The 22,747-nt window shown below is 40.6% G+C and overlaps 2 protein-coding genes across 5 annotated transcripts; both read right to left on the bottom strand.

Annotated features, from left to right (window-relative positions):
- Positions 1-800: 800 nt before the first annotated feature.
- Positions 801-12,231, bottom strand: tbrg1 (transforming growth factor beta regulator 1). 4 transcript variants are annotated; one of them, XM_017420138.3, is made up of 15 exons: positions 11,968-12,229; positions 11,645-11,798; positions 11,185-11,242; positions 10,973-11,055; positions 10,835-10,871; positions 10,455-10,517; positions 9,749-9,988; positions 9,091-9,161; positions 8,662-8,903; positions 7,223-7,359; positions 6,979-7,125; positions 5,748-5,845; positions 5,230-5,340; positions 2,271-2,416; positions 801-1,414 (listed from the first exon to the last, which is right to left on the bottom strand). In XM_017420138.3, exons 2-15 carry the CDS (start codon positions 11,761-11,763, stop codon positions 1,326-1,328), a joined length of 1,641 nt encoding a protein of 546 aa, XP_017275627.1. In that variant the 5' UTR covers positions 11,764-11,798; positions 11,968-12,229; the 3' UTR covers positions 801-1,325. The 4 variants fall into 4 exon arrangements, 3 of the variants coding, with proteins under 3 accessions (XP_017275627.1, XP_017275628.1, XP_024862557.1); XM_017420139.3 differs by having other exon boundaries at positions 11,645-11,813; XM_025006789.2 differs by having other exon boundaries at positions 11,867-12,229.
- Positions 12,232-15,422: 3,191 nt separating this feature from the next.
- mmp20a (matrix metallopeptidase 20a (enamelysin)) lies at positions 15,423-22,676 on the bottom strand. Its single transcript, XM_017420022.3, has 10 exons — positions 22,318-22,676; positions 19,411-19,661; positions 19,157-19,305; positions 18,636-18,761; positions 18,220-18,381; positions 17,958-18,072; positions 17,737-17,879; positions 17,390-17,546; positions 16,029-16,132; positions 15,423-15,677 (listed from the first exon to the last, which is right to left on the bottom strand). Exons 1-10 carry the CDS (start codon positions 22,435-22,437, stop codon positions 15,577-15,579), a joined length of 1,428 nt encoding a protein of 475 aa, XP_017275511.1. The 5' UTR covers positions 22,438-22,676; the 3' UTR covers positions 15,423-15,576.
- Positions 22,677-22,747: the final 71 nt, after the last annotated feature.

Here is a 22,747-nt window from a genome sequence, read left to right on the forward strand (position 1 = left end):
AGGCGCACTTAAGGGCCTTCAATTTTCTCAAAAAACGACAGCTCGCCTTATAATCCGGAGCAACTTATATATGTAAGAATTTGGTAAACTACAAAGCTACGCCACTTGCAGCATTAAGGCTCAGTTAGTCACGCAGGGCGGTGGAGGCGTTTATACTTGACGCTTACATCGGTGCAGTATTCTTCTGTAAGTTTTGAACTGTTTGATTATCTTTGTGGTCTCTCATAGAGGGATCATAGAAATGCTGATACAGGTGAACCAGCTCCGCTAGAGCACCGAAATCGTCCATTTTGAATGGAGCGTGGTGCACACGGTCCGAGCTAAGTTACAAAAACTGGGAGGCGAGGATAAGCCTTATAGTCCGGTGCGCTTTATATATGACAAAAGTTTGAAAATGGACCATTCATTGACAGTGCGTCTTACAATCCAGAGCACCCTATAGTGCGGAAAATATGGTGTTGTTTTATGTACAAGTTTATTTTCTTCAGAGGTTTTAATTTTTTTCCTTTTTATTGTTGTTCAGCGCGTTGGTTGCCACTCTTTTTTTTTAAACATGCTTTGTAAGAAAAATTGACTTGATTAAATGTCTGATTGATTGAAATAAAAATCTGTTGTTTTTTATGCAGGCCATATCATTTTATATGGCTGCAAGGTAAATGAAGATGACATTAATACGAAGGACAGTTATTTGCAATTAACTTTCTTTAAAAAAAAATGTAGAAACAAGATTCATTAAATGTTTGTTTTATCTTTTAGATATAAAACACCACTTCTCTCTGGGAATTTAAAAAAAAAAACACTGACTTTATGGTTGTTTATTTTTCTACACAATCTGCACATTTGAGCAATTTTGGATAAATAAATGAAATGATATGTTTCCTTTTGATAGAGCTGAATTGTGAGGGTTACAGTTCATTGTGACTAAACATTTTCACAAACTGAGTTTTACAAACACATCGTTTTATGTGTAAAATAAAAAAAACTGGGAATAGCAGTCCAGCGAGGAATGCAGGCGGTGCTAAAATCTGTACAGACACAAAAATTAAACCTTTTTATCTCACATCTCAGTAGTACAACTAAAGATGACTCCACGATGTAGCAGATATGTTTACATACAGAAAGTGCTGGACTTATTGTTATCGGCGTGAAGAACAAATCTGAGTCGTGTACGGCAGCCATTTGTGTGAGGCATTCAGCATAATTAATCTGAGTTGCCTAAATGTTAACAAATGCCTCAGATTTCTGAGTTTCATAGCTAGGAAGAGGAAAAAGAAAAACTGGGGAAGACGATTTGTGTGGTTTTCTGGCAACTGGAGAGAAGCGTCTCAGGAGCTGAAATACGAGGTGGAGGCCTTCATGGTGGGGGAAGTCAGCTGGAGCTGATGAGAGGAACCAGGAGACGGAGGGGTTTGTCCTGAGGAGAGACACAGGAGACGCTGATCATCCTGCCAGTGTCGAAACGTGCCAAGACAAATAAAAACAGCCTGCGGCGACTCCACTTCAGGGTTATTTACAGACGCCAGCAAAGAGCTGCTTTATGTTTCGTCCTGACGTTTTAAACCCCGGATCCTGCATCATAAAACAAAACGCAACTGTTATTGTGTGCCCACCGAACGACTCTGACCGTCTTTGTTTATTCTAAAAGCCACTCCGTCCCTGCAGATGCCATAAACACGCTCCATTTTATCGGGTCCTTACGCTGTGTGAATGTTTACTTTTCTCCTTGGTGCCGCAAAATCTACAAGTAGAAGAAGAGAACTCAAAACGGATAAAAAAAAATAAAAATAAAAGGTGGAGTATTCAGTATTCCCTGAAAGCATACACATCGCCCAGCACCTTTCATGCCAGAGCTTGAAACTGAGCGATGATGGCGCTGCAGCCATTTTGGACAAACCTTTAAAAATATGTCACACTGAAAGTACGCCTCTCGGCTGCGACCACACAGAAGTTTAGCTCAATATCTGTAAAGATGTCCGACTTTTTTTTTAGTTATGTTTGCTAAGGTCAATTAGCTGTGGCGGCCATCTTGAATTGGGTTGACTCTGAAAGTTAAATCTGTTGTAGGTGTAACTACAGTGATTACTTCCTGTTTGTTGTCTCTCGGTCTGCACCAATTTATTCTGTTAGATTTTTATTGCGTTTACTGTTGGTTTTAATTTCAATTTCTGCACGGTGACCTTTAGAGTTCTGATAGGCGCCTATAAATAAAATGTATTATTATGATGATGCTCCGCTGCATCACAACATAAAACAGGGAGCAGCACCAACACCTGCGGCGTGCTCCGTCTTGATGCTCCCGTCGCGGCCCTGGTGTCTCTGGTAGGCTTCGAAGTTGATCGAGGCGTCGTCGTCCGACAAGCTGCGGGGCACCTGGCCGTCGCCGAGGCGGCACACCTCGAAACGAATCCACCTGTAGCTGCGGGAGCCGGGCCGAGCAGAGAAAAAACAAAACAGAATCAGCTTTTCGTACAGAGACCGTGTGAACTCGCTGCAGTTTTAAACTCTGGCAGCGACAGAATAAAAAAAGAGGCAACATCACCAGAAATTTACACATATGGGTCACTTCATGAAATGGGGTCACCGTTACACACCGTCAAAATTACTGATCAGTAAAAACACATCATCCCTGTGAACAGGGGGGGAAAAAACCAAACTGATCGCCTCTATAAAGATTGATTAAATAACTGGGAGAACCTGATGGCTTAATTATCTTAGAAGTCTACTTTTTGGAGATTTTTTTTCTGAAAAGGGGGACAAACACCTACAGTTTTATTTTGATATAAATAAACAAATCGCTTCAACTTATTTGTCTGAATTTACTTCTCATTTCATGGGAATGCATTCATTTTTGGGGGGGCAGGTGCTCAAGTAGAAGAAAAGGGCACTTTGTGTGGCGCACAGAACCGCTCGCTGTCGAAGCAGTGTGAGATTTATTACGGGCAGAGACTGGTTAGCCTGCCGGTTATAAGGGCAGCGTGGAGGTGAGGAGAGAAGCATTGCCCCATTGAGCCCGTCTCTAGCACCACCTAGTGTCTATCTGTGCACATCCCTGCCCGTAGACCAACGTCTTAACCGCTCGGCGCGGCGGCAGAGAGCACGCCAAACATGCTGCGTCAAACAGAACCCGTAGTTAAAACCCACATTTCCAAACTGCTAATTTATTCATTAAATAAAACTCTGATTGTGTCGTTTGAAAGCGCCGCTCTTGCGAGCTTTAAATCCACGGGGAGATCGAATTCAGTTGAACGATGAAGCAACAGTCATCGATCGTTTGCTTCGTGTCCCAACTCAACCAGAGTTACGCTCGAGTCCCAATACAAACGCAAAAAAAGAGCATTCTGTGGCTTTCCCTGCAAGCACCATCCCATAATAATATGAGCAGAAGTCAAATGCGCCGATCAATAAATTGCTGAGTCGTCAAGCTGTGAAAGCTGCCCCGCGAGGAGGAGGAGGAGGAGTCTGAGTCTGTTTCGGGTCACTAAAGTCCTTTTTTTTTTTTTTTTTTTAAATAGTTACGGGATTTATATATTTTTCATTGTACCACGTGATGTAAATTAGTGTTTGTAATTGTAATTTTTTTTTAAAAAAAGCAGTATCTGAGGTGCAAAGAGAAGCAGAAAAAAATCTCCTGTTTGTCAAAAATCCCTGAGCTGAGTGTTGAATATTCCTCGGAAGTAAAAACCGTAAGGAACTCGCACATTTCTGCTTCTGCAGCGCGTGACGGTAATAAAAGAGTCGAGCTACCTTGAGCTGAATATTTGTGATCTCCGAACCCTGAAAGGGTGCTTTATCGGGAAGCGGTTTTTCCATCCGTCGACCCACTGCAGCGTGAACACACAGTGTTGTGTTCCTGACCCCGATGCAGGAAACGTACACAAAGGTTGGCAAGAAAGAAAGAAATTGCCAACAGGTTGCTGTGCATGTGAGCGTCCCAAAAGGGTTGTCACATTGATTTTTCTTTTAGATATTATTAAATAAAAAGAGCAAAACCTAAACTGGAACTGAGACTTCAGTGACTCTTAAAAAAAATGCACACATTACCTCCAGTTTTCATGTGTTTGTTTTTATAGTTCTGTTTACTCCAAGCCCTGAGATGGACCCGCGACCTGTCCAGGGTGTCCCCCGTCTCTCGCTCAGTGACCGCTGGACAAAGACACCGGCTGCTCGCGACCCGGAAAGATGGATGTTTAGTTGAAGCGTTAACGTCAGTAGTTTGGAAACGTCTTCCTGTTCGGCTGAACGTTCCCAGCAGATTACAACTGGATCCGCCTCGAACGGTTGTTTTTAATCGCAGCTTTACAAAACAATGATCCATGTTTTCATGTCCGGCTCCAGGTCAGTGAGTGCTTCGGTTACGTTACGTTTGCTTCCCGGGTCCACAGATGACCCGACCGCATGGGCAACTTTAGGTGACTTTTGTCAGAGTTATATTCAAAAAGCTGAGAAGAAGTTTTAAATCCTGAAGTCCTGAGACGGCGCTGATTTCTCGCTGCAAAGCGAAGATGAAAAGAACCAATCGGAAACGAGTCCAAAGGTCCAGACCCCGCCACAGTTCCAGGTTGGATCCGAGCTGCTGGCAAAGTGCGTTCACGTTTCAGTGACGGCGGCGTTAGCGAATAATTAAAGAATCAGGTTCAGATAAGAGTCAGGACCGCGTCGTTTCCAGTAATGTTGAGATGAAAGAATGAGATCGTTAAGACCTATAAAAAAAAGCTTCATTAAAGCCAAAACCTCGTATGTGTTGAGAAATGTAAATAAAACAATACAAATGACCATCTGTTCATTCTGTCTGCAGTAAGACTACAGGAAGACTTGTTCTGCTTTTAGTTTCCCTTTTTTTTTTACTTTTAAAATAAATCATTTAAGGGGGAAGGGGGAGTTAAAGTCCTCATCTTTAAAGTTCTTTATTTTACCCTCCTGAGACCTGAAGTTAGAATAAAAAGCGTATTTTTAATATGCCTCCAACTGTGTGGATTATTACAACCTCACAGACATCGAAAAACAAACATTTTTTGAACAATTTGTAGCTCGAGGATTTAAATATAAAGTTTTCCGACGCTCCTTTAGTAATAAAACCAGAAACAAAAACAAACAGCCTGTTTTTTAACCTTAAATGAGGATCTGCTGATCAATCAGAAAGATAAATTAAAAAGGGAAGGATAACAGTGTGTGCTGAAGCTGGTGGTATTTCATGTGTGAAACTGAAACTGGAATGTAAACTGAACTTACTTGCTACATTTGCGAGCGCCCGGACAGCTCTGGATCAGATTCTGGATGGTCGGGTGAGAGAAGCCGAAGAAGTCCGCCCCCGATGGCACGATCGGCGCCACAGACTTAGAACTAAGAGAAGAACGTGTTAGAAGAGTTTAAAAAGAAAGAAAAAAAGAGAAAAGTACAAGATATGGCTGAAACAGCTGCAAACATTTTGTGACCATGTTCTTGATCAGGGGTCTCCAATCCTGGTCCTGGAGGGCCACCATCCTGCAGGTTTTCCTTGTTTCTCTGCTCCAACACACCTGATTTCAATCTGTGTGATTAACAGGCTTCTGCAGAACATGAAGAGGTGATTTAACCATCGGATTAGGTGTGTTGGAGCAGAGAAACAGGTAAAACATGGAGGATGGTGGCCCTCCAGGACCAGGATTGGAGACCCCTGTTCTAGATGAAGGCTGGACCTCCGAACCCTGGACCTACTCGTAAATTTAGGAACTAAAAGGAGTCCAGGTCTCGGTGGAGGATGATGTTACCTGTTGGATGCGATGACCTTCAGCAGATTTGAGTGGCACATCAGAGCAGAGGACGCCACGATGGCGTTCTGAGGATCATCTTCGGGCACGATCTCAAACTAAAGATGGACGACAGAGGGGCGTTTGTGAATCTTTTGAACAAACGCGAAATTTATTTTGAACACATTTGTTCAAACTGTCACTGTGTTCTGACAATAAAATGTGAGACAGATAATCTGCGAAAAACAATCCAGCTCCTCTGGCTCAGTGGTCCTGCTGCCATTTGCGGGAATACGCCGCTCCCGGTCAGAAACAACCAATCAGAGCCAGGAGGAGGGTCTTAGCAGTGTCAATCACGCTGCTCACACCCATCCCTCTGCGCAGCGCGTGCCGTCCTTCAAGCTGAAGATTGCCGGCGTGCTGCAGCTGTGCTAATGGCGGAGACACAACCTAACGTTACAGAAAAACTGACAATTTCTCACTTTCACAACAGTCTCCGCTGTGGGGGGGAGGGGCATAGCACAGCTGAGAGCAATTGGGAGGGACCTGTAAGGCGGGCTTGTTCAAATATTCAGTCCAAGTCCACGGTTTTCTCAGAACTCCCTACTGCAGCTTTAATGCTCAGTTGTGATTTTTTTTTTTTTTTTTGCTCAAATCTATTTTTTCCCTGGTCGTTCATGTTATATTTTAAACCAGACCTCCATCAGACTCCGGTGTGAACAGTCCCCAGTTCCTGAAATGACCCGCATGCACAGATGAAGGTATGACGTCACACTCCGCACGCTGAGTTTACAGAATATGGACGCCGCGAGTGTTAGCATGTGTGTACTGATTCTGAAGTTGCTGTCCAATCGGGGCCAACTGTACCTCCAAATGGTAAAAGATCAAAGAAGACAGAGAAAGAAAAAAGAGCACAAATGTAAACGATGACCTTGCTGCCTCTGAGCGGAGGCATGTGTGGAGTCAGAGTCAGAGCCAAGAGTGGTGGGACTTTGACGTGAGGGATCTTAGTCCTTTCAGTCGACCTAAAAATCGGATGAAATGCGCCCTGAACGTTCGCACTGAGGTCGCTTTGAAAAAGACCGGGGTCGGTTATGAAAAGACTGGATTTGTCACGTTCAAATTGCAATAAATACAAGTGTTTGTTCCAAACTATCAGGCGAAGTTTCAACACACTCACCTATCAGGTATTTTGTGTATAATCTGTATAGTTTTTTTTTTTAAATAAACAGGGTGTGTGTGTGTGTTGTACCTGAGGACCTGTCCCTCCATCTTTGATCTGACAGGTGTACAGGCTCTGCTGCTCGGGGCTTTTCATGCTGGCGAAGACTCGCGTGCTGCAGAAGCCCACGGGGTAGATGGCGCACTCGTCGTGGAACAGCATCCTGTCTGTGATGATCTGCGGAGGTTAGAGTTGGACAAAAGGTGTTCAGTGGTCTCGGCCTAATGCAGGTCGGAACCACCGCTCTCCTTTTTCACAAAGTGCTGGCTCTGACCTCTCCCAGACTGTAGACTGTGAGACCACCCAGAACGATGGGGAAGACCGGACGCCCCGACGAGTCCAGAGGGATGGGCTGCACCAGCCTGCGCGACCCGTCTGCCAGCTTCCTCTTCTTAGACATCTTCTTTGGAACTGAAAGCACAAGTTCCAGACTATTGATCCAATGTATTACTAATCCAGTGAACATTACTGCTCTGAGATTTCTGTTTGAAACGCCCCTCAGGCTCTTAAAGTGACGGTTCGGACCTTTTGAAGGAAAGTTTTGTGGAAATGTTCTAAACAATTAATATCTTACCTTTTGAACAACCTAAGTTTGGAGAAAATGGAGTTTTGCTCCGACCAGACTGACGAGCTAACAGCTAGTCGGAGCAGAGTAAAGACCAAAGTGCATTGCCGCCATCATAAAACTCCCCCAACCTCAAACATGTCACAGTGGTTCATGCAAGTAATCATTCATAAACTGTTACACTGCCGCCAATTTCTATGTAATTTTTACGTAGTTATTCATAAAGAGAGATGGTTATTCGCAAACGCAAACAGCGTCAGCAGCAGTTGTAGCACTTCCTGTGCAGTACGAGGTACTTCTGCCAGAACAACCACTGAAGACACAACCGATGGCGGCATTAAGGTTTATAAAATAAAATATGCGTGAATCACCATTAAATTTGGGAATTTGAAGTCAATTTTTAAAAAAAAAAAAAAAAAAAACTAGCCATTAGCTCTTCAGTTCAGACAGAATTAAACTATTTTTCCAAACTGAGGCCGTTCAAAGAGCCATCTACAACAGGGAAGATATTAACGGTCCATGACCACAGAATCCCACTCGAACAGATCCGATTAAAGGAGGACTTCTGAACAGCGAGCAGCAAAAGCGAAGCCGTAAAACGTATGACTGATGGAGTTTACATGTCGCCTTGCATCGTTCGTGTTAAATAAGTGGTGGATGATTGTGGATTTTCGTTTTTAAATTGTATTTAAAAGGACTGATTTATACAGATGTGGAGAAGTTAATTACATCTGTCTGCCATGTGTTGAGTTTAAAGGAGAATTTAGGTTTGGAAAGTGTTTCCTGATGTGGACAGATTTATCGGTGCTTTTTAAGTGTAGAAAGAAAAACCCCACAAAGGTCACCGAAATAACGTGGAAACTGACTAAAGTAATTAAAAGAAAAGATTTACTGAAAATCAGCCATTGCTTTTGAATTTTGTTTTTCAGTCTTCTGGTTCAACAGATTTACAAAAACAAAACAAACAACAACAAAAAAAAGAACTAATGAAACTGGCCCCAACAAAAAGGATGATACCCTTAACTTAGTATTTTGTTGCACCACCTATCGAGGCCATCTTTGTGATCAAGTGATTTCTGTAACTCTTTTCCAGGTTGATCTCTGCCTTCACAGCTCCCTTGTAAAGACGTATCATTTGTCATACTTACGGTCCTCCCTCCCATTCTCCTTCCCTCGCTCTTTCCTTTCCTTCTTGGGCTTCCTGAGCAGTCCTTCCTCTCCCGCTGACGCTGCTGACGTCAGGTTGTGGGGCACAGGGAGGCCAGACGGCCCCGCGGGACCTGAGGTCAGCGCCACTGGCGGCACAGGAGGCAGGGAGCTTGAGCCGGGCGGTGGCAGCACTTCCCCCTCTGAGACAGACTGGTACTGCAGCAGCGTCTTCAATAAGAACCTGAGAAGAAAAGACAAACCCGGCAACTCATGAAAGGGTCTTCAGAAGAGACCAGCACGTTAAAAAAAAACAAACTGTAACTTGGCCTTGATAGCTTTACATCTCCATGATCTGGGATTCTTGTAACCACAGGGTTTATCAGATTTTATTTGGGAGTCACGAGCTCCGCCCCCGTCCCTGTACTCACCTGCGCTCCTCCTTTGCTCTGAGAAACTTCTCTTCTATGTGAGCAACTTCGTCACACAGAGCTGCATTCTCCTGAGGATTAAAACTGAAAACAGTCAGGGTGGATGTCAAGATATTAACATTTCCTCATTACAAATATGCAGATACATGTGTATTTAGTGTCCTTTACTAACTTGTCTTGGCTATATTTGATATTTACTACTTACTATAACCTACACGTGCGTACTTTAGGTCCATTTTGTTTTCAATCAATCAATCAATTCACTTTATTCTGGTGAATTATCAACAGACAATAAACAAACCCATAATTTACCAAAAAAGGAATAGGCTGAAACTAAAGCTTATCCTTGCCTACCCAACTTAAGTGCCTAACAACCCACCAATATATCTTCACAATATATATATATATATATATATATATATATATATATATATAACTAACAGCGTAAGATTTTATCAATTTACATTTTAAAACTCTTTTAAAACTCACCAAAAAAGAACATAACTTAAAATCATCATTCAGGTCATTCCATAGTTTCACACCAATAACTTTTCTATTTGTTCATCTGGATTCACTGTTTTGCGGATCCTCCTTCAGAGTAAATAAAGTTGTGTCTTATCGGGCGAAGAAACAGCTCGGCACGCACGGTTTTACTTACAAATATCATGGCTCGAGCAGCTTTGCGCAGCCTCACGTACTTGAGCCTGTACTTCTCGTTCTGGCTCTTGCGCGAGCCCCTCTTCATCTTCGGCTTCGGCTCAGAGGAGCTGCTGGGACACGGGAAGGCGGGGGCAGCCGAGGCGCCGGAGCCAGAGGCGGCGTTCGGTGGCGGCGGCGGTGAGGCGAGGAAGGCCTGAGCGGTGAAGGCCTGCAGGGCCTGCTGCCGCTCCTCGTCGGTCTGCGAAAACAGACGCGCGAGTTGAAAGTATCCGACGGTGACGCAGCTGTTGCACTCAGGATGGTGAAATGTTGACAGAAAAAAATTAAAAATAAAACAAATGAAAGTTTTCACGTGAAATGCCGCATGACAAACTGATACTAATGTGCACAAATTACTGAAAAAGATGCAACTATAAAACGTTTTGTTCAGCTTTTTAATTAAACCTGATCTGGGACAGTTTACACTTTAAGAAAGAACCACAAAAAAGATACAACTTTGCAAAATATTCATCCCCAGAGTGAAACTGTACTACTTATGTTCTGCAATGTATTACTGTTTGTATGGCAAAAATATATTATAGACTTAATGTAAAACCAACAGTGTCTTTTAGGCACAAATGTTGCGTGAATAACGAGGCCTCAGTAACAGTCAAGTTCAGTAACGTTTTGTTTCAAAGTGCCCGTTAGTATCCCAGAGAACTCACCAGCAATGCAAAGACTCCGTTTCTGTTTTCAATCCTCTTGAAACGCCTGCTGCCTTTTTGTGTCTGAAACACAATGTGAGACTGAGGCCGAACGCACGTGGGGCTGGCAAAAACTATGCTTTTTTTGTTTTTGTCCAAACACCTATGGGGTCAGTTTAGATAATCTCTATAATGATCCAATACAGCAGGATTTTGTGCATTTGATCCAATCACGGCCAAGAAACGTCCGTGTCTTCGTCAGATTTGCACGACGAGGCCAACAAAGCAGGATGGAACAAGCATGGAGAAATTAAAAGACACCGAAACCAATACATGAGTGAGCCGTTTCTACTTCAAGAGCAGGGGTCACGGTCCGGCTGAGACCTGAACCCAGTCCTTACCTCGCGGTACATGACGGCCTCCAGGCTCGATTTTGCACTGTCAAAGAAAGAGGATCGAGGTAAACTGCTACATGTAGATTTGCTAAATCTGGATTACAGTATTCAACATAATTATCAAATAAGGGAGGATTGCTTTACTTTGACTGAACAAGTCCCCTGTCAATGATTCTCTGTTTGATCTCCTTGATGTGCATGGGCCGTCCAGCTTCCTCCAAGACGATCTGGACAAATGAGGGGAGGTGCAGAAACACTTGTTACGAAAGCTGAAAGCACCGAAACAGCAGCAGCGGCTGCAGAGAGCTGTAGACTGGTGCAGATACACTGACGTGTGACGAATATGTTGGGAATACCTGAGCCGCATCGAGCCACGTCAGGTTCGGCTTCTCTGCAATCTCACTGGGCGGTTCGCTACAGAGACAGGAAGCAGAAGAGTTTTAGTGAAAACCTGTGATACAACCGAGACTACATTTATCTATATATCTATATATGTATGTGTGTGTGCGCGCACTCTGAAGATTGAAATGATGGGACCTGGAAAAACATAAAAAGAAAAAGTGACCCAATTTAATTTCACCTCTCCATGTTTGTGGCTGACAATCTTGTTCTAAACCACGATTTCCATTCTTTCTTGTGTTTAGATCTGATTATGTGCAAACCAAAAAAGTAAAACAACTATCACCATTATCTTTGGATCCATTCAGATAGTCTCAGTGGAATTTTCTCTTCCTCTTAAATGTCTAACAGTGACACGAAAACACGGCAAACAAAAAAATAAAAATAAAAATAAAAAGGGATGCGTTTTGAGCCAACCTCTCCAGAGTCTCGGCAGTCCCGGAGAGACTCGCTATGCTGTCCAAAGCAGGAAACAGGGAGTAGCTTCCCTGGCCGTCAGGCTCCATCTCTGAGTCAAAGGTGTTGAGTGACTCCATGAACGGCAGGGAAACAGGAATAATGAGCTCCTGTCCTAAAAGAGAAACACCTAACACATTTATTCTCAACGAACCTTTCGGTCTCTGCAGCGCAAACACTCACCAGATTCATATAAACACACGCCTGCACCTCCTGCTTACATGTACGACTTGATGTGATGGAAAAATAAACGATAATACTTTCAACTTTTTCAGGATAAATACCTGCAGCACTGCAGCAAATCCTTATTTCAGACGGTGTTCCTTGTTGTTAGTGTCCGAGTCGAGCGGAACCTTTGTCTTCTTCATGTTGTTTACACACGGAGCGGCGAAATGATAACATTGACTAATTAAGCACTAATTAATTTAACTTTAGAGATTCGTGATCATTTAGGTTGTGTTAGGAAGACAATTAGAGCCATCTGTTTCCATAAACAGAGAAACTACAAAAAGGAACCCAATATTTTGATAATCCGGGCATTGTAACCGTGAACACATTTACCGGATATCCGGTGTAGCCTTCGTAAAATTAACAAAATCAAACTAATTAATGTATAGGGAAAATTAGAAACTAAATACAGAGTAAAATGGCTGATTTTCTAAAATCAAACTGTTGTGGTGAAAATATGAGACCTATAGACAGAAATGAAGACATTTTATTCCGGAAGTACTGTCTGAGTTTTACTGAAGTTCTCTACAATAAGCTAAAACAAGTATAGTTTAAATCGTCTTTTTCCTACTTAATGTTACTGGGAAAAAAAGCTCATATTAGAAATGCAATTATGTTTTTGATACTGGTTTAAAACCTTTGCAGAAAAATGCTTCCTATTTGCGTATGATGGGTTTCCTTTTAGAAACTCACTTTGAACTGATAGAAATTACCAGCTTATTTGCCTTACACTGAGAAAAGATCATATTTTTAACATAATGAATATGTTAAAGTATGTTTTTTATCATTTCTGATAAAATTTAAATTGTTAATGTTCACTATTTTCTGATGTATTCTTTGTATTCGGCTGCAACCTCCGACCTATACAGCCTGTTGCAGCAATTCTCCAGTACAAAATAAAAAAATAAATAAGTTGTAATATTTTGTAATCTCCATGTTTATGAAAACCGCTGTGACTCCTCAGTGGCCAGATGAGCTTTGTTGCCCTCAATCTAAAAGTTGCTCCATCCAAGCAACAGAAGAACATATTTCACAACAAAACAATTTAGGTGGGATTTAGAACAACGAGTGAATTAAATTGTTGCTAAATTTTTTCTGCACGTGACTCTTGGTGTGCTTTTGCACAAGTCAGCTCTAACATTTCTGTGTAATGCTGGGATGTTTTGACCTTTTGGTCAAAAATGGTGAAATGTGGCAAACATCAGAATTAAACCTGTTAAACTAGAGCCTCTCAAGTTCCACACGGGAAACAAACCAGGTTTACAGAATAATAATTAATAATTTATTTCACCTTTTTTGCCTCAGTTTGATCTTGACATTTAAAATACATTTAGAAATCAGGCCGTCAGAGTGTGGTGTAACAGGATAAGTCAAAGGTTTCCAAGCATTCTGTGAGGATTTAGATTCTTCTTATCCTCCCAGTTTATTGGCCGACAGATGCAAACGTGCAGCAACCCGGCAAAATGGATAGCAAATTGCAGAACGAAATCCAAATGATTAAACATGTCACAAACACATAAATGATGTAAACGTCTAAACACACAAACGCAAAGAAGAAATGCAGTGACAGAAAAATGCTGCAAACACTAAAAACAGCAGCAAAAAAACAAAAAAAAACAAAAACATTTTAAAGGTGAACTCAAATCAAATCTCAAAAAATTGACATTTCATGAACGTAATTTAGTCAAACACATCCACACAACATTGCAGGCACCCATTTTTTCTGACCTAAAACATAAATAACTTGTATTTACATTTTAGTCAGTGGATAGTTAGTGTGTTTTAAAGAATATATTTTTAAGGTTCTCCAGGACTTTATTAACCTTGCACTCCACTATAAGCAGTCTAAAAGCAGCTTAACGTTGTCTGACCTCCACAGCCTAATTCACCCGTGTCAAACTCCATTCCTCGGGGCTCCTGCATGTTTTAGATGTGTTCTTGCTTTAAAACACCTGGTTTAAATGGATGACTTGTGGACAACTTGATGATTTGGTGAGGAGGTAATTAAACCATTTGAATCAGGTGTGTTGGAGCAGAAAAACCTAAAACTTCCAGGACAGCAGCCCTCGAGGCCTGGAGTTTGACACCCTTGGCCTAAGGTCCCCAGGAGAATCTGTCACCGACAGTCATCTTTAGTCCTTTTCCAATGAGTCATTTTCTCCGAGTAGATACAGTCCACATGGGTCCAAGACAAAATGAAAAGAAGGAATCAGAACGTTTTACAGCCTTTAAAGTACCGATATTACATCTGACGTATGTGTGCGTGCCCAAGACACTGGTATATTATTCTGAGAAACTCCCCTCATCAGCATTAAGAATAAAACATTAGAACCATATTGTTCTAAGACGAACCATAACTTGATGTCAAAACCTTTATAAATAAATATGTCTTGTCTGGTGTGAAGAAACAAAACTAACTGATGTTTCTGTACTAATGAATCTTCTTTTCTGTGACATGTTCAGCTTGAATCAGTTCTCAGCCTGACTGTTCGGATTTCTGATTGAAAATAATATCTAGTCATCTCAAGAATATTAGCTCCTTTTAGACACTTTACTCCTACTTTTCTTTTCTTATTTCCATTTTTTATGTATCTCTTTTTTTAGCTGTACTCTATTACTTTGCTGACATGGAGAGATTTTATTGTTCAGGGTATGATGCCAATAAATGTCCATTCTTCTTTTTAGTGAAAAGAAATCAATATATTAACCCATTACTTTGTGAAAATGAGTGTTGTTATCTCAAGGTAGCATCATGAAAGCATATTTCTAAGCATGTCCTCTCCCAGATCCTGTGTATTAAAAAATACACTTTGCTAAAATATTGAGAATGAGGAACAGATACTTTTTTTTAATGCATTACTCTGAAAATAAATTTCCATCTCCTCTTAGGGGGTAAAGGTGAAATGATGCCACAAATAAGCAACAATTAGATATATAAACAAACATATTTTATTGAGTTCAGGTTATTAATCTACATGATGTTGACAATGAATTTAAATTCAGTTTTACAGAAATGACTTTCCTGTTCACTGATGCAGTTTCTAAGTTTTCTTAAGGCTCTATCCTCACAGAGATATGTTTTAGAGCTCATAAAATTAAAAAAATAAAATCTTTCATTCATTCACTCTTGCATTTTTGTGTCGACAGCCGAAACACAGCCTTTTTAACCCTCCTGTGGCCTTTGAGACTACAAGGACTTCTCTACCTCTCTCTTTCTCTCTGTCTTCAGGAGGGTTAAATGATGACGCCGTCGTCTCTAATCACCTCTGATCTGACCTACGAGTCGAGGGCGTCCTCTTCTCCTTGGGTTTTTGTTTCACACCCAGTGTGTGCACTTCATGCTCCACGTCTTGTTTCTTGTTTGTGGTGTACAGTCATGGTGAAGTTACTGCAATAATTACTCCAACGTTTTAGGTCGTTTTCTGTGTTTCTACATGGATGAAAAGTTAAAACTGGTATTTAAATGCGAAAACCCTTTAACAAGCTGAACTGGAAGTGCAAACAATGTCCATAATGTAAAAAATATATTTATTATGAGTTTAAATAAGTCCAAAACACACATGGGGCTGTATATAGGTCATTTCAATCATTTCATTTTAGTTTAACAGCTACGCATGCAGCTGATTTTATCTTTACATTTATATAAAGGATGTATTTTCGGTGAGTCAGCATCCAAGCCAAGCGTTTCCTGCAATTATGTTCACCACCCGCTTCTGTCTGAAGTCATACTGGAAGGAATTTGTGCCACTGAGGAGGAAGATGCTGCCTGTGGAAAAACAAAACAAAAACCGTCTTTAAGATTATGTGATTAGAAATAAACTTCATTGTATTTCCCAAGAGTTTGGAGTCTTTTTGTCCACATGAAATGTATAAAAGTAAAATATGCGCTTCCAGATTAACCCATGATCACAGAGAATAGCTGTGTGTTTTCTAAAACTGGAGCTAAAAGTGTATAAAAAGCATTTCTGGTATGGTAAACTCCACCCATCCACCACCTAAACACAGTTAAAAACAAATAAACCTTCGACATCAATTTGTTTTATTTGTATTCTTCTGCTTGGGTTCACTTCATGCAAAGTTCATGAGTTTGTAAACTGCCTTTTTCTCTGTTTCTTACCGTGCAACTTAAATGCGGCATCGACTCTTGCCGGGACTCCAGGCCAGTCCGTCTGGATGAATCTGGGGAAGCCAGGGTCCATCTGTCTGTTCTGCTCGTCAAACCTGAGTTGGAATTGTGCAAATAAATCATTCTGTTGCTTCATCACAGTGGAGACAGCATGAAGAAATGTTACACATGGGTTTAGAAGTGGTGGGTGTTACACTTCGAGCTGGATGACTTTTTATTTCATTTTATTGCGAGGCTACCTGTTGACAAATCCTACGTTGCTGAACATGACCTGCCATGTTAGAGACTCTTGTTTACAAGGGTGAGTGCTTTTTTTTGGCTCTGCTCCTGGGAGGGTTAGTGTCTGACTGAAATAAGTAAGAAAAAGATCTAGAAATTGTCATTTGTTTCCTTTTCCTGTTGGACCAAACCGTACTGAACACTGACTTCTGCATTTTCTAATGTTGGCGTTTGGAGCTGCTGGAGGACGGCCGAAAACTTTGAGCTGGACCTGCTGTGACTTACTGCTTGAGACACAACTTCTGTCTGATATCTCAAATTGATCATGCTCTGAGGGTTTTCTGCTGCAGGTAAGATATTGATCATTGATAACAACTCCACAGAACACCACTTCAAAAAAAATATTCCTTTTTAAGTTGATGTCATATATTTAGTTTTGTTTTGGGTATTTTGATTATTTTATACAAATCTTAATCCAGATCCAGACTTTTAAATTAAAAAAAAAAAAAAAAAGTTTTGTATATGGAGACTCTTTAAAATCTAGATTAGGACTTTCAGACAAAACAACACAGGTGAAGACATGCCTTCAAGATGATAGGAGTGTTGGTAGCAAATACATATTACAGCCGGGTACGTACTGGGTAAGTACCAGGAACATATCCAAATAAGTACTTGATAGACTGGGTACATACATAATACATATCAGGTACGTACTTATCTGGTACATACAGTATACATACATATGTGGGCACACTTACCTGGTACATACAGGGTACGTACTTACATGGCAAGTATGTACCAAGGAAGTACTCAGTACATACCAGATACATACTCTGTACTCAATTCATAATACAGACCAACCCAGTATCTAATAGGTATTGGTTACATATTAGTATGTACTAATATGTACTGGATAAGTACCCTGTAAGTACAGGGTAATAGGTCACTTCATAATACAGCCCCTGTAAGCACCTGGTAGGTACTGGGTACTTACCTGGTACATTCTTGTATCTGGTACGTACCTGGTACTTATCTGGAGTACTGAGAGAAGTTCTTTCTTTATGTATAAGTACAAGTTTAAAAAACAAACAAACCAGAATTTATTTCCATTGTTTGTCTGTGTAATCAGTCACCTGTAGTAAAACTGTCCCGTGAAGAAGAAGGTTTTTCCATGTTCGGCGACATGAACCGCAGCATCCACCTGCCTGACTCTGGAGGGGAAACCGTACTCGTAGATGCTGCCAGCACGACTTTTTCCCTTTAGCTCTTGAACCGCCCAGTACTTATGACCTGGAAGCAAACACAGGCACGAGTTTTCAGACAGAAACACACACACCAAGAACAAACCACAAACACGGCCGAACTCAGCGAGCCTCTCGCATGAACACTGGAGTTGCAGAAAGCTGTAATTTGGGTTTAACACTGTGTTCTCCTGCTGGAACATCCAGCCCCATCATGCTGACACGACCCAGCACTCTACCTGTGAATATGTACGCCACGCCTGTGGCTGGGATGTCATAAGCAGCGTCGACGGGAGCATTAATGTCGGGTAAGTATGTGCTGATGGGACCTTCTCTCAGGCGATTCCAGTAGGTCGACTTTGTTGTTCTCATCCACATGTTTCTAGGCAAAAATAAACTGTTTCAGTTCAAATATATTCATGATGCTTTTCAGTTGTTATCACAGTGTTTCATTTTGTACCTGGTTTTAAAAAAAACAATCTCATTTTTGATTACTGCTGCCGCGTCGAAAGAAAACACGGGGTCACATTTTTTCGGGGCACTTGGCTTGACTTCGGCCTTTTTGGTAGGTTTACCTGGGAAATGGTCATATAGAGGATATTACGTGAAACAATTTTAAAACCTCAGGTTTTTATGCCCCCACGACCCAGAATGGAGAAGCGGGTAAAGAAAATGCATGGATGGTTTTTATGCCAATCTTACACGTAAAATGCGTTCCTTACCGTACAGCAGTTGGATCCCCCGGACATCATCCGTGGACAGAAAGTACTGTGTCCTGCTGCGGCGCCTGTAATTGGGGTACATGACAGCAGAGGGGTCTGCTGAATGAGTCAAACCCAGTGAGTGACCGAGTTCATGAGCTGCAACAGCAAACAGGCTGTAACCTGAAAGATTAGCAACAAGAAAACATCTGTATTAGCCCCATTAGAAAGCCTTCAAACGATGCTCAGAACTGCAGAGAACTGGACTAATTAGACTAAGTTGACTGTGGCCAGGAGTACAGTACTAACCCACATAGGCAAATATGGTCATGTGGAAGTGACGAGAAAGTAGATTTGGAGGTATGTATTTATTCAAAATGAATCCACCAACAGCATTTTTTTTGCAGAACTACAATCACATTTTTTAGAAAACCAACCTTGCCCTCCTGAAGTCCAGGTTTCGTCCTCATCAAAGTGCACATCTCCACCAATCCCCTCTCCCGGCTGGAAGGCGTGAGCCAGCACGCCGCCGGCGCCGTCAAAGGGAGAGAAATCTCCATGAGCTGCAGTGGCAAAAAAAAATAATGCACAAGTCTTTATCCAGTTAAGGAAAACTGCAGCATGCCTCCAGTTTATATATATATATATATATATATATATATATATATATATATATATATATATATATATATATATATATATATATGTATATATATATATATAACATCAGACATCTCAGTCCAGAAATGTGCAGTTCTAGGCACAGCCAAGATACTGCGCAGAACCCTCAAGCTCCCAGGCCTCTGGTAGAGGACCCGAGCTCAGAGGATGAAACAAAGACCACCCGCGGAGGGTGAGAAGGGATTTTTTTTTTTTTTTATGTCTGCTTTCTCATTTATTTATGTATATATAAATGAGAAAGCAGACATGCTTTTTTTTCTCCTTTTTTCTGATTTACCTCTGCGAGCAAAGGAGAGGATAATATCTGCTTTGCCGTGGTTGACTTCGATGAACCTCAGAGGAGCTGCATCACTCCACATCTTCAGGGCTAAACGGAAGGACCTCTCCACTTCCTCCCTACTCATGTCTGGAGTATATTGTGACACCCTGCATCCCAGGGGTAAAAATGCATTTAAAAAAAAAAAAAACACCAGGCGTCAGGCGCAGCAAACTCTACATCAGCAATTTCACAATGTAAAAATACGATCTTACGTGTATGTGATGGTGTTGTTCTTCCATTTGGGCTTACTGGGGTAAAAGCTGAAGTTGTCCACATCTGGAACACCACACCTGGGCTCCCTCATCACATCCAGTGTGTGAGAGTCCAGGCTTCCAGTTTCTCTCAGACCGAAGAAGTTCTGCATCTTCCTGACCCCCTCCTCCATGGCCGATGTGGACCTGATCCTCCTCGCTCCACCTCTGTGCTCTCTCAGGTCCAGACTGTAGAACCTCCTGAGATATGCCTGTTGAGACGTAGGTATGTTTGAGAACTGTGTCTGAGAGGTGTCTGTAAACTGTTACAATACTTGAAAACAGCATACTGATGTACTGTTCATGAAAGTCATGAAAACAGTTAAATATACAGTGGTAAAGTGTAAACGAACAGTTATAGACGCACCAAGCAGACGTAAATAACTGTAATTATTCTGCATGAAACTTTATTTTTATTTAAATTGGTGAAACTCATCGTGTACTGATAACAATAATAGGTGTGGATGTATTTCACAAATTGCTCTTCAGCAGGTCTTCAAGTTCTGCAAAAGCCTGTTAATCACTCAGTCATTTAAATCTGGTGTCTCAGAGCAGGGAAACAACTAAAACATGCAGGAGAGTGGGCCTCCAGGAGCAGGACTGGACACCACTGGTGTAAAAGAAAACAGTAAAATATTGTCACCATGTATGTCAGAATACATCTACTGATACAGAATGTCCTCTGTAATTTATTTGAATGGTTCATTATTGTAGTTTACATAACTGGTTACTGTCTGTGACTGGAGGGTAACAGTGGATTTACTGTCATCTTTATATTTAAAGGTTAGAGGGGTAATAAAAAAATCTTGTACATATATGTGTGTATACATATTAAATCTATCTATCTATCTATCTATCTATCTATCTATCTATCTATCTATCTATCTATCTATCTATCTATCTATCTATCTATCTATCTATATATCTATCTATCTATCTATCTATCTATCTATCTATCTATCTATCTATCTATCCTTAATATTATCATATGAAGTCCTCATATGAAACTGGTTAAAATTACAATATGCTTTCATATTATTACTTCTTGAATTACCACATTTGGATTGACCTTTGCAAGGGGAGTACAAATAATTATATTATGATGCATCTACAATTGTCAAGGTGAGGGCTTTATGTATTTTTTATACATGTTTTTGTAAATAAATAAATATAGTCTCAATATAGTCCCATACAAAGGTGTTAATCCTTATTTTCAAAGGTTAAGGGAGAAATGAAATAATTTAAATTGTTAACACAAATGATCTTTAAAGAGGAAGCATGGCCATTTGTGGCACAACACACACAAAAAAATAAATCATCACTTCTGATCACTGCCATCTCTAGGTGTAGGATTTTATTGTTTTAAAGTGAAGGGTTTTCCAAGGTTTATTAAATCTAAAACTTAAGTTTTTCTCCACAGTTATCAACCTGTTACTCCTGCCGTTTTAGAGAAACCCATGCCAAAAATATAAAAATTAGGATTGAGCATAGTGAGCTATGACCTTTGGTTGCAACAGTTCCGTCGCAGACAAAATTCACAAAAATAAATAAACAATGTAAAGAATTTCACCATAGACTTTAATGGGATTTTGGTGTGGCGAGTAAGAAAAGCCAGCCCTCTCTGAGGCTTTAAAGTTTGGACATACAGAAACATCATTCAAGGTTCAAACAGGTCATGGAAAGTCAGACAATGTGTGAAGTTAAGTTTTAAGTTGTTATTTTAAGCTTTTATCACAGATTGTTCAACTTACAGTGTGATGTCACACACTAAAGACTGAGATGTTTAAACTTCACAAATTTTATGCAAACTCTTTGTATTTTCTTGGGTTCTACATGTTTTATTCAAACTCTCATTGACTTCCATTATATCTAAGCTCAAAACTTTCTCTTCAAAACTGGAAGTGAAGGATTTTTTTAATTTATTTTTTTTAGGTTGTCCTATCTTCCAAATAAAACACTAGATATGTACTGTAAAAGGTCACACGTAGCTTTACTCACTTATGTTTCAGGATCTTTTCAAAATGACTTAAAGTTTTCACACAGAAACAGTTTTTAGGCTTACTTCTCTGCTTTTCTGTCTGCCTGTCTCCTTAAGAGTGCTGTCAGGGAGTGACATATGTGTGTGGTTACCATGGTGACCCTAATGAGCCACTGGCAGCAGCTTTGACGTTTCATTCTCTTCACATTGTAGTACGGTTTATATATCAAAACAGATTATTAGAAAAGAAAATTCCACCTCTTTGCTTTTTAGAAGAAAGTAGATGTTGCAATTTTAGGCAGAAGCTGCGACGGCACCCTTGCTTCAGTAAGTTTCTAGTTTTAAATAAATAAAAAAAAGGTTGATCCTTGAAATAAAATTCAAACAGCTTTTATTTAAACGACCCCGTTTAACCTAAACAAAGAAAGTGTTCATTTTTATTTGATAAAGTAAAAAATTCCTGTGAAAGCTCCTGCTCATCAATGAATAACAACATATTAACTCTAAAAAAACACCCAACAAGTAAAAAAATTACTTATATTTTACATTTTAAGCATCTCCATGTATATTTGATTAATTTTTGTTAAACTGAGGTTCTCTGAGAACTTTTACCGACACTCAGTCTTCAAATTCATAAAGTGAAAACATCTGTTTTCAGACAAAAATATAGATAAATTAGTATTTATAATGAAAGAAAACACTCGTATTATATTGTAGCTACACTTTTTTATCAACTCAGATATGCATAGATATAAATGTAAGCACAAATATGTTTAGTATTTCCAGTGAGGAAGTCATAATAAAAGACAAAACTCATGCATTGTAAAATTTCTGTAATGAGATCCACGATTATATTTTTCCTCTGCAGCAGCGATTGTTGACCCACAAACCTCAGCCAGCTGCACGTCCTCACGCCTCAGCTGCTGATCCTCGCGAATGGGTCGAGTCCACGACGGCTCCACGAACATCAGTGAGCCCAGGACGGACGCCCACATCCAGAACAACTCCATGTTTCAAATGTTCATTTCCTCCAGGCTTTTTTCACGGGAGTATATATGAAGTTCTTCAGCAGTCATGTGACCTTGAAAGAGTGCGGTCCTGGTAGTTACAGAGGTACCTGCAGTAATTTTCTGGAGGTTTTTGTGGTTAAAACCTCCAGTGAAACAGCTATACATCCGTCTGGGATTTCTGTCTGTAAACACTGTGTTTCATAGTATGGAAATGAATGTTTCTGAGTAAGTCAAGTGCAAACCTGCAGCTGTTTGCGAGGAAAGCCTAAATTAGTCTCTGCCTCGTCTGCACATCAGTCTGCACAGCATG

This window comes from Kryptolebias marmoratus, linkage group LG2 (assembly GCF_001649575.2).
Source record: "Kryptolebias marmoratus isolate JLee-2015 linkage group LG2, ASM164957v2, whole genome shotgun sequence".
Classification (NCBI taxonomy): domain Eukaryota; kingdom Metazoa; phylum Chordata; class Actinopteri; order Cyprinodontiformes; family Rivulidae; genus Kryptolebias; species Kryptolebias marmoratus.